The 11,526-nt window shown below is 37.4% G+C and overlaps 1 protein-coding gene across 2 annotated transcripts; it reads right to left on the bottom strand.

The window, feature by feature from the left end:
* Window positions 1–571: 571 nt before the first annotated feature.
* On the bottom strand, window positions 572–10,533 carry LOC117396767 (keratin, type I cytoskeletal 18-like). 2 transcript variants are annotated; one of them, XM_034909022.2, is made up of 9 exons: window positions 10,400–10,533; window positions 9,861–10,234; window positions 8,425–8,507; window positions 7,951–8,107; window positions 6,442–6,606; window positions 5,124–5,249; window positions 3,601–3,818; window positions 3,317–3,345; window positions 572–1,279 (listed from the first exon to the last, which is right to left on the bottom strand). In XM_034909022.2, the coding sequence occupies exons 2-9, from the start codon at window positions 10,224–10,226 to the stop codon at window positions 1,164–1,166; spliced, it is 1,260 nt and encodes a 419-aa protein (XP_034764913.1). In that variant the 5' UTR covers window positions 10,227–10,234; window positions 10,400–10,533; the 3' UTR covers window positions 572–1,163. The 2 variants fall into 2 exon arrangements, with proteins under 2 accessions (XP_034764913.1, XP_034764914.1); XM_034909023.2 differs by having other exon boundaries at window positions 9,861–10,256; window positions 10,400–10,453.
* Between the last annotated feature and the right edge of the window lie 993 nt (window positions 10,534–11,526).

Below are 11,526 nucleotides of genomic sequence, written 5' to 3' on the forward strand. Positions count from 1 at the left end.
AATCCCCAGTTTTGTGTCTGGAATATTGAACATTGGCCTGGAACAACATAGTGTCTTTTAAGTCTTTTACAGGAATTTAGAAGCCAGAGAACACACTCATATCCATATTCTGATCCCAAACAGATTCAGGTGGTTTTAATCTAGACCTAGGACTTGATAACATGAGCTATGAGGAAAGGTTAAAATAATTAAAGACAGGATTTCATTACATTGTATAGATAAAGTTAACCTAAGACACTACTTCAAATTTAGCCCAGAGAGTAGAACAAAAGGGCATGAATGGAAGCTGAGTAAAAGTAAGTTTATAACAGACGTAGTAGGATCTCAAAAACTGGGAACATTTAAAAAAAAAAGACTAGATTCTGTGCTTCTAAATTTAAATCCTCCCAGTAGGGGAGAATGGTGTGCTAACAAGGGACGAGCCTTGATTGGCCAAATGACCAGTTCAAGATATAGACAAGCCATTCTTTTGTAGCTGGGAAGGTGAGGCGTGAATGAGCTTTTGTCCATCCTTCTACTTTTGTTTATGTTTTGAAAGCTGATTTTAATAAATTGTTACACCAAACCAGTATAACGTTTCCATGTTTCTTTTTAATATATCCGTTATTTTTGCTACAACAACATACATTTGAAACCTACCCAAACTAGCCATACAAAACCCATATGAAAGACAATGTAATATATATATATATATATATTAATGTGGGTCTTTAACTCACCATCCCACTCAAAAACACTCCTGTAATGATGTATCTATTCAACATATCACAAGATTAAATACATATTCTAACTGCTAATGAATGGACACAAACCATCACACCAAAACAGCTATTACCCCAACAGGCAATAATACGTGTTTGATTTAAAAAGGCAAAGATCTCAATAATAGTTTTTAAATCTATAGATTTAATCAGACAAGCAAACTATTGGCAATGTTATTTTTTTAAATTACAGTTTTATAACCAGAACCAAAGAAATCACACTTTTGGTAGAATGCAGTGGAATATTGTCCTTTCCTCCACCCTCTCATACCCTCATACCAGTACTTCAATACACCTACAAAAAACAGCTGAAAGATTCCTTAAAGTATAGCAAAGTTAAATAGATCCAGCTCAAAAATACAATATACTGGGGAAACATGAAAACAGCGCACAGGGTTCCACCTATTTCTTCTCCTCAGTCTCACTGGAGACTTCACTTGATTCATCGATGACTTTGCCATCAACCATGGTCTGCGTGACAACCTTCACAATCGTCCTTGTCCTGATATCTGGCTCCCCTGCAAAGAAAACAAGATCACTTCATGAAACTGCTACAACGTAATAAGAGTTTCAAATTCTGCATGCACGGCTCTCTGTGACCATGCAAATATCATTTGTTATTTTGTGAATATCAACGTTTTGAAATGAATTTCTTTTAAACGATATGCAATAAAAAATGTATTTGTGCTGCTGTATGTCACAATAAAAAAAAATAAAACAAAGATCAGGTTATTAACTTTTCATAAGTGGTATAAACTTATATCTCTGAAACAGTTAAACAAAAAAAAAATATTTATAAACGGCACTGTATTTCATTAATGAAAATGGGCTTTAAAAACAGTCCTTAACAAACATTAATTAAAACAGCCCTTGAAGTTCTGTCTTTAAATAAATAACTCGGAAATTGGGCCCTCTATTTTTTAATTTCTCTTGAGACTAGTACATATTTTGTAAGTTTCCTAGTTTAGCAGTTTACATAAAGCCCATGGGCTATGTCATAAATCTGATTAAAATAGTTCTTTATAAATGTAACAACAGACAAGCCTACCACACAGCTTCCAGACAAATTGCATTCATAGAGATTCAAAGCAAGTCATTCCTGTCAACGCCTGTTACCTCGGCAACCTCAGCTCTTCCTGTTCACAGTTAAATCTGTTTCTAATGATGTAAAACTACTGTTTAGTTTACACAGGAATTCAATTCACCAGCTATTTATAAAGCGTAATCCTGCCTTTAACACTGTATATCTGTAGACACATGTTGCAGGAATTTTTCTTATATATATAACTTTTATTAATTGTTTTATAGATCTTCCAAATGCTTTTTACAGCATCAGGAATTGGCAAAAGCCATTCCGATGTGAGGTATTAACTTTAACAAAGCATTTACAAGGTATGCGATGAGGTCATTTGTATAGTGAATGAACAGGAACAGGAAAAGGCTTTAGACTGTGTATAAAAAAGGCTTAACACTTTCTTCATCGTGCATTTTATATGATATCCTTTGAATGTCTATCTGCTTTAATGTGTGACACATCAGGGATATATGTGCTTGTACTGTATAGCTCTGCTCCTTCTCTGAATTTTAAGTCCTTGTATTCTTTTAACATTCATTAATAGGATTATAGACCACGTATCTTTTTTTAAAAAGTATATACAAGTAAGTATTACAGACAATGGCCTCACAAGGGTATGTTGATATTTTGTGTTTTTGAATAGGAGCTTCCAAGATGAATACAGATACACACAATGTGGCTTTGTTACAGCAAATCTACAGCAGTCAGTTGACATGCTGTTCACAGGAAATGAACCAGCTAACATTTTGGAGACTGAAGAATTTAAGGAAAAGCTCATAGCTTCTTCATTTCTCACTATTTGTATGTTGAATACCACATTTTAGGACTGTTTTAGGAGCGTATACACATGGTCTCAGATGAAATAGTGCTTTAAAAATTGAGAATAAACTAAAGCAGTAAAAAAAAGGTTTTTGAACTTTAGCAAAGCATTTCTTAAAAAGGTGAATAATAGGGGCTCCCAAGTGGTGCATCCAGTAAAGGTGCTCCGCGTGGAGTGCAGGATGCGCTCTATAACCTGGAGATCGCAGGTTCGAATCCAGGCTATTTCATTGCCAACCGTGACCGGGGGTTCCTAGTGGACGGCGCACAATTGGCAGAGCGCTGCCCGGGTAGGGAGGGATTAGGTCGGCAGGGCAATCCACGGTTCACCACGCATCAGCGACCCCTGTGGCTGATAGGGTGCCTGCGGGTCTGCAGTGGAGCCATTCAGATCTGTGTTGTTCTCCAGCACTGTAGATCTGGTGGCTTCGCTGCGGATCCACAGTGCGAAAAATGACAGATTGGCAGGAACACGTTTCAGAGGACACGTGTTTCAGCCTCCGTTTCCAGAGTCCCCGGGGGGTTGCAGCAGTGAACCGGAATAAACACATAATAATTGGGCATTCCAAATTGGGGAGAAAACCAGGGTAAAAACCATTGGCAATGACTAAATAAAAAAAAAAGTGAATAGTGCACTATAATGTATTTAATATGTACTTACTCTTGGGTGCAGGAGGTGCTGGCTTTTCACTAAAAAGAAAATAAATAACTTATTTAAATACAATTAACATTTACATACACTGTACATTTGAAAATGCTCTTCAAATATCCCTCTAATATACATCCTTTAAATTGCAACGCCTGATCAAATATATACCCGATACAATCTTATTAATGCATTGGTTTGTATTGATTCCATTATTTACAACCCTCTGTTTTTAAGAAAGCTATGTTCTGACACCCTAATGGTTCTATAAAGATTGCTGTAGAATGCTGTGTACGTACACTTCCTCTCCTTCGAGCAGGCGCCTGTAGGTGGCGATCTCGAGCTCCAGGCTCTCCTTGATCCTCAGCAGCTGCTCGTACTCCATCTTGTTGCTCTGCAGGTCGTGGCGCAGCGTGGCTAGCTCAGCCTCCAGCTGGTTTAGCATCCCCTGCAGGCGTTCTAGTTCCACTGTGTATTTGTGACTGGTTTCCCCCAGGTTACCCTCCAGCATATTGACCTGTTGAAAGATTCGTCAAAAGAACTTTATTCTAGGACTAAACTTGTTCGTCCCAACCATGTCTAAGTAGCATCAAATGTCATTTTCACGTTTCTCTTGCTATGTTATTTTTTCACAGCCAATCAGGGTGGTTCTGATGCTCCCATATCGATTTATTATTATTTTTTTAAATCTGTCTTCATGGTTTTGAGCTTGTCGAGAGAATCCTAAGTGACAGGACTGAACTGAACTGTTCTAATACTACAACAATTATAGTCATAATAGACATTTCTAAATACAGTTTTACACATAAGTCTAAATGTGGATTTTACAAACTCGCCAATGTTTTGTTGCTGTTGTTTTTTTATTTGTTTTTAGTTCACCTATGATACCGGTACATATTTAGTCTGGAAAGCCGCACTAATAAAGCAGAGACCCAGTCACATTTCTGTGTTTAACAATCAGAGATAGTTGTTTCCATTGCAGTGTACCTTTGTTCAGGACATCACATTTGCTAAGGTAAAGTAAAACAATGATAATAATAAAAGGTGGGACGTGATTCAAAATAGGTTGAGAACCCCTTATATAGAGATCAACTACGCAGGTCATGTCCAGTAAACAATGCATATATTGTTATTTTAAACATTCTCTCAATTGGAGATTGATTTACCTCATCGTCCTTACTTTTAAGCTAGACATTCAATCAATATGTTCTGTGGTTCTCTCCTGTGTGGTCATGCCCTACCTGATATATATTCTGACGTTATAAAAGTTCTAATGTACCTTATCATTTATACCACTTAGACACAGTCAAACATGATATAGCTAATTAAAAAATTAAATCATTTAAAAAGTATATATATATATATATATATAAATCATTTACATCACTGTAATATAAACAAAATGTTACCTATAGTATTCTATTTTTTTCTATCCTGTGTAAACTGTGGCACCAAAACCAGTATCTGAAAGGCTTTCTGAACAATGAAGTGTGGAAAATGTTCTTCCTGTGAAAAGGTCTTTTTAAATGAGTGTTTGCCCTTGTCAACACATGTCTAATGTCTATCCTGAGTATTAATAGGCTTCATTCATTCAGAATAAAAGCAGCAAGTTACATCTTGGAACTGAACCCTGTGATGATACAGAGCCCATGAAACAAAGCCAAGCTTCCTCTAGACTTACTTCGGGTAATGCAACATTTCCTTTATTCCACTCATAAACTCACGCTGTATTGTTTGCAGTGAAGTCCCTAAACTGTCATCTCAGTGTTTTAAAGCATTCTTCCTTTCTTACGTCCAATGGGCCTCAGTGTGTTTTAATTACCTGTTTGCGCAGTCTGTCCAGCTCTACCTCCAGGGACTGCAGGGTGCGCCTCTTCTCATTCATTTCACTTGTGGCACTCTGCAGGGCTCCAGTGTTCTGCTGCACCTCCAGAGTGACAGTCTCCAGCTGGGTCAACAGGGCACATAACACACAGCTATACACCCAGCCACAGAATACTCAAGCAAGTAACATGTGAGAGGAAACTGAAGGGAGGCATGACTTGGAAATGAGTGAGATAATGTTCTGAGAGTCTATATCTATCGAGTTCTAGGTATTTTAGGTTCAGACTCAAGAGATGTGGTTATACCTTGCTAGGATGCAAAATTACAGTATTTAGGAGGCCAGTGGTGCATTGCAAATATGAATTTATGAACAATGTCAATGGATCAAGAATTGAATTGAACAAACCATTTTATATGACCAACTCAACTTTGTATCTAGCACTAAACTACCTAAACTAATAGGGTATAGGTCTGACATATTAAAGAGTGAGCAGCGGGGCTCCCAGAAAGATAGTGTTACAGCAGGGTTCTGAAAAAAAGAGCGTTATACGTCCCCACGTGTTACTACAACTGTTTAAATAATGTACCTGTAATTTTTCTTTTCATTGTTAACATCCTGCCAACTTTTTACACTTATAACTTTAAAGTCTGTTTCAAAGCTCTTTTCAAAATGGGCACTGGGGTTTGAGATCTGTACTCTAAATCAGTGCAGGAATAACAAGTGCTCTGGCTTTTCTGTTCCGTACCAAATCATGGATCGTTATTGCTTTGTTACCTGTTTGACAATGTCGGCAATAATCCTTACACTATCAGTGCACTAGAGCAGACATTTTGAAAAGAGCTTTGAAACAGACTTTAAAGTTACAAGTGTCAAAATTTGTCCGATGTTAACAATGAAAAGACAAATTATAGGTACGTTATTTAAACAGTTGTAGCAACACGTGGGGACGTGTAACGCTGTATTTTTTTAACTAATGAGAATGTTTGCACGGTTAAAAGCAGCAGATCTTAGCTAGATGAAAGCACTCAATATGACCTGAAAAAGCATGAACAATTCTGGTAATAATCAGACTACCAAGCACAGGCCAATTAATGTGTAATACCAATTGGGTTTTAACTTTTGAGCAGGTTTTGTGTTGTGTATAAATAAATATAAAGCATTAATGAGCTACTGTTCATTTGACTCACATAATGAATGGTGTAGTGAAGGGAAGGCTGAAGGATGCTGAGAGCTGTTACTCACTGACACTGCAACAGGCACCACGAGAAGGCGTAGAATCCTACAGAATTTCTTTTTGGACGTTTCGATTCCTTACCTTTTTCCGGTACCATGCTTCAGCATCTTCCTTGTTCTTCCTTGCGATGCCTTCGTACTGTTTACGCAGTTCAGCCAGGATAGCAGCGAGGTCAGGACCTTGAGCAGCATCCACCTCCACGCTCACCTGCTCACATGACAGGCGGGCCTTAATGGCAGCCACTTCCTTTAGAAAACAAAGGCAACATTGGCTTGTCAGTTAACAGCTCAAGTAACCTGGCTTCCTCCCAGGTATTATAAGCCTGAGCTGTGAAATGAACCGTCCTTCGGGATGTGAGAATTTAAAATCAATTATTAATACACGTTCATTAAATAGTTACCAGTAGAGGGGTAGAATGTACCTGCAGTTGTATCGAATTACAGCCACTCTATTACAGATACTCTGCTCTATATACACAGGTCTAGAGTAGTAGCTGTATTATTAAACTATCCACCCTTTGTCCAAATAGCTGTAAGGTTGTCGACACGTTGTTTTATCTTTGTTTGACTTGCTATGTTTAACAGTATCTACACTTCAGTTGGTTTTGTGGTCATCTCTATTTACCGTTGGATGTAATGTAAAGGGACATCAGACATTTTCTCCACCCGTACAAAGTTAACCCCTTCTGCTGTTAATGATAATTTGGTTCTTTTACATTTTAATCCCCTTTGTTCTAAGTGGCAGGGAAACAAAAGCTGGCACAAGCTGAAGCTCAAATTACAGCAGCTATTTTTGGAAGCTCCTCCACATCTTCTGAGTAGAATAATACAGGCCTTACAACGTGGAAATACAAACCGGGAGTGCCCCTGTACTGGTTATCATTAACGGAAAAGCCAGGAGGAAACGTACATTTTGTTTCTGTGTATATGGGATCAATGCACTTATGGAATTATGTTCCACAGATAAGAATTCTTATCTGGTAATTCCCATGTGTTTTTAAACTGTAGTTGAATAACAGGTCATAGGTTTACTGTACCCTTTCAAGTGACTTTAAGTTAAATTACTTTTTAAAATAGCATAAAAAAATGTTAAGGCCAGATAAGCATTTTTGTGCCTTACATGTTTTCTAGTTCCAGTTCTACATACGGAAAAAGTAATGATAAAAATGTGGTTAAAAGACGTCATAGAATATTGTAGAACTTATGTATCATATTTAATAAATTATATGTGACTGTTTTAATGGGTACAAATATATACAGTATATACATGTCTTCCATAACTATTAACACTCAACAGTGCTTAATTTAGAAACACTAAAATACATCTGAATTCAACAACAAATGTTTTTTTCTATATTAATATTAGTTGAAACATTTGTCATTAGATTTAAGTTTGTTCTAGTATTTCTAAATACATTTCTATCTCTATACATTTCAGGGTGGTTAATATATATTTGCAAGAAACTGATTATCCTACAAAAAGTAGCCCCTCACACGAGCTTTGGTCCTAGAAAATAGTAGATAGTACATGTTCTGGTTACTGCAGCGCTCCCTCCCCTCGCTCTCTCTCTGTGTCCTGCTCTTTGCCTACCTCCTCATGGTTTTTCTTGAGGAAGTGAAGCTCCTCCTTCACACTATCCAGTTGAGCCTGCAGGCTGCTCAGGATGCCCACATGTTCAGCCTTCACCTTCTTCAGGGCTTGGATGTCTCTTTCCACTGACTGGGTGAGGACACACTCTGTCTCCCACCTATGATCCCCAGGAAATAGTGGGTCAAAAGGTGGTCAAATTAGACAGAATTTACAGTGAGGTTCAGAATTTGATTGTGGGGTCCTTTGACACCACAACCCCCAGTTATTCAGAAAAGCAATGCTCTGCTTTTTGGTAGGCTTCATAGGGCTTCAGTATATGTAGGAGTAAGGTTTTAGTTTCAGAAACGTTTGGATGTATAGAAATTAAAAGTTGAACTGAAAAAAACATAAATTGCTACTGATGCTAACAAAAGGTATGGGAACATTGAGCTTATTTACAGTTTTTTTTTTTTGTTCAATTTAAATTATACTTACTTAATTCTGAAGTCATCTGCTGCCAGTTTGGCATTGTCAATCTCCAGTAGGATTCTGTTGTTACTCAAGCTCATCTTTCTCAACTGAAAAAAAAAACATATTGGATTTCATGGTGTCATGAGATGTCAGCTAGAAGGAGTAAAGTTCAAAAACAGAAAAGGAGTTTGTTATTACCGTTTTATTAGCTACAACTGTCAGCTACCGAAGCAAGGTTTACCAGTGAAGCAAAGCATTTTTTTCCACCAAACAAACGCCAGTCACAGTATCAAAAGGTAAACAATGATGAAACTGCTACCATTTCACAGTTTGATTTTCACTTAATTTGAACAAAAGCTTTGAAAACACATATCAGGAAAAAAGATTTAGAAGTAAGTCCTTTACAAAGTTTAACTTTTGTCGCATTAAATAGTTACAAGTGAACTTAAATATGAAATAGAGGCTGACAAGGTATCCATAAATACCAGATCGGTGTAGAAGAGAGTTTTGCTTATGTGTGCCATATACCACATGACCTTCATACATCACATGACTTTCATACATCACATGACCTTTATACATCACATGACCTTCATATATTACATGACCTTCACAGTATGGTAAACCAGTTATTTCCTAAAACACACATAACTAACATTTCAGAGTAAGAACTATTAGAATGTAAATGTCGTATTATAAGAAATAATTATGGACTAAATTTATTTAAATTTAGCAAAATAAATATTTAATGTAATGATGCTGGTCTACACCTTTAATTTTTACACACATGCTCATACAGCCTAATATCAGTCTTCTAAGGGCTTTACATAAGAAACACTGCAAGCCACCAATGGGTCAATTATGTGGATTTCATTCTTTGGTCTTAAGAAGGAATCAGACACATTTAAATGTAACCCTGTAACCTTTCAAGGGAAGGGTTAACATAAAGCCACTAAAGCTGTGCTTATCTTAAAGATCACGTTTGGAATTGAATCCTTGTGTTTTCCCTTTACAGAGTTTGCTGCTGCTTGGCAACTGCAGCAAAATTTCCATTTCTATATTCTATGACATGCTTTCTAGGGCAGATTGTGTGAGAAAAATAAAACATTTGTAACAGTATATAAAACTAGCAAGAAACCAGGTTGGATGGTATAGAGTGCAAGAGCTAATTTATCTTTCAATGCTCTGGTTCAAATCCAGTTCAGGTACCAAGGGACATTAATCAAATCCTAATTCATCCATAACTATTAAACACTCAATAGTGCTGGATTTAAAAATACTAAAGGACTCAAATTCAATGACCTCGCCTTTCCTGAGGACTACATGCACAATCACCAAATAAATATCTATACAAATGTATAATTATTGTATAAGTGTCCGATATGTTAACTAGGTTCGATACAAATGTGCGTCCATCAAATATAAACTAAACTAAGTGTCTCTCATTAGAAGGGACTCACCTCTTCGTTGAGAGCATGGACTTGTGCCATCATGGGGGAGAAGTCCCTGTGCTTTGGGGATTTCTCAGCCATCACTTCCCTGATCTTGAGCTCCAGCTCCTGGTTGGACTTCTCCAGGGAGCGCACCTTGTCCAGGTAGTTGGCCAGCCGGTCGTTCAGACACTGCATGGTCTCCTTTTCGCTGGTGATCCCCATCCCATTCCCTGTGAGATGATTCAATCCGTTCCCAATGGTGGACAGGGAGAAGGAGCTGGAGGAGGCGAGGGGAGCCTTCGACTGGGTCCAGGAGCTGTCTCTGAGCGAGCGGCTGGAGTAGACAGGCTGGTGGCTGGTGGAGTAGCTTCTGACAGACAAAGTGGATGCCATTGTAGCTTCTGTGAAACAAACAGAAGAAATCTGAAGTATGAAGAATGGCATCAGAACCTATATTATAATAATACATCTATAACAAAAGCAAGAACACAAAACAAATAGCAAATACATTAAACACATATAAACACAAACGTTAAGGATACATTTAGATGAAATCCTGTACTTACTGAATTTAGAGCCTGAGCTGCAATACACAGTATCCCTCAAGGTATGGTGAGCTCTGTCCAGTACCTGCTCCACTGCCCTTCATATATATTGCAGGGAAAAGTACCTAGAGGTGGGGCCACAGTCACTCCTGCTGATAGGGAGGGGTTAGTCACAGCATGAAGCGTGAGCCGTCCTCTAATCTGAACGCATGACTGAAATATGCCTGAGGTATTGAATGGGAATGTCTGTTATAGTACATGCAGTCTGAGGTGAGAAGAATAAGTTATCCAATGAAAGAATAAAGAACACTTGATGAACGATTGCTATGATAACAGAAGAAACAACTAATTAGGTGCTGTACTTCTAAAGCAATATTGCCCACTTTGATATGCTTCAAAAACATACATTGTACAAGAGTAAAAAGGAACTGGATCAAGTACATACAGGATTTTTTTCTAAAGCCTTCTTAAACTGTTAATCCATACAATCATAAAATATATTGTACTGTTAAAAGAAATGTAGTATTAACAATAGATATGTTTCATTATAAGACAGCGGACATTAACACAAGTAATGGGAATATTTTAGTACAACTAAATCTTTCAGGCTTACCTTTTCATTGAGCTTTTGTTTAATGTACAGTATTTATTTGTTTCCACAAAAAAAATCACATTATTGAAATTAGGGGTGTGCCCGAGTACAAGCACAAACTGGTATTCATAATGAGTATGGACTTTTTTCTGAGTACAAGTAATATACAGATAATTTTGCTACTTATTGCTCAAAGAAAATACATATGTGGGGGAGGGTGGGTGGATGGTCATGGTTAGTGTACCCACTCACTCTTTTATAGAGCTTGAAATGTTCCAATCCTGAAATCGTACTACAGACAACATAAATGCAACTTTTGTCAAAGTTCATGATATGTTACTTTTGGTTGAGAAAAAGGCTCCTGTTAGACCACATTTCATTCACACAGCACACAGTAAGTAAAGAACTTAGAAGGCAAGCATCAACACATTATAATGCTACTCCAAAACAGCAGGGTAAACAATGGCGCATTCGCTACCACATTTTTTTGGTTTCAACTCATATACAAAACCTTTGAAAAGCATGTTGCAGAAAGATAGAAATATGTCCTTTACAT

This window comes from Acipenser ruthenus, chromosome 31 (assembly GCF_902713425.1).
Source record: "Acipenser ruthenus chromosome 31, fAciRut3.2 maternal haplotype, whole genome shotgun sequence".
Lineage (NCBI taxonomy): Eukaryota > Metazoa > Chordata > Actinopteri > Acipenseriformes > Acipenseridae > Acipenser > Acipenser ruthenus.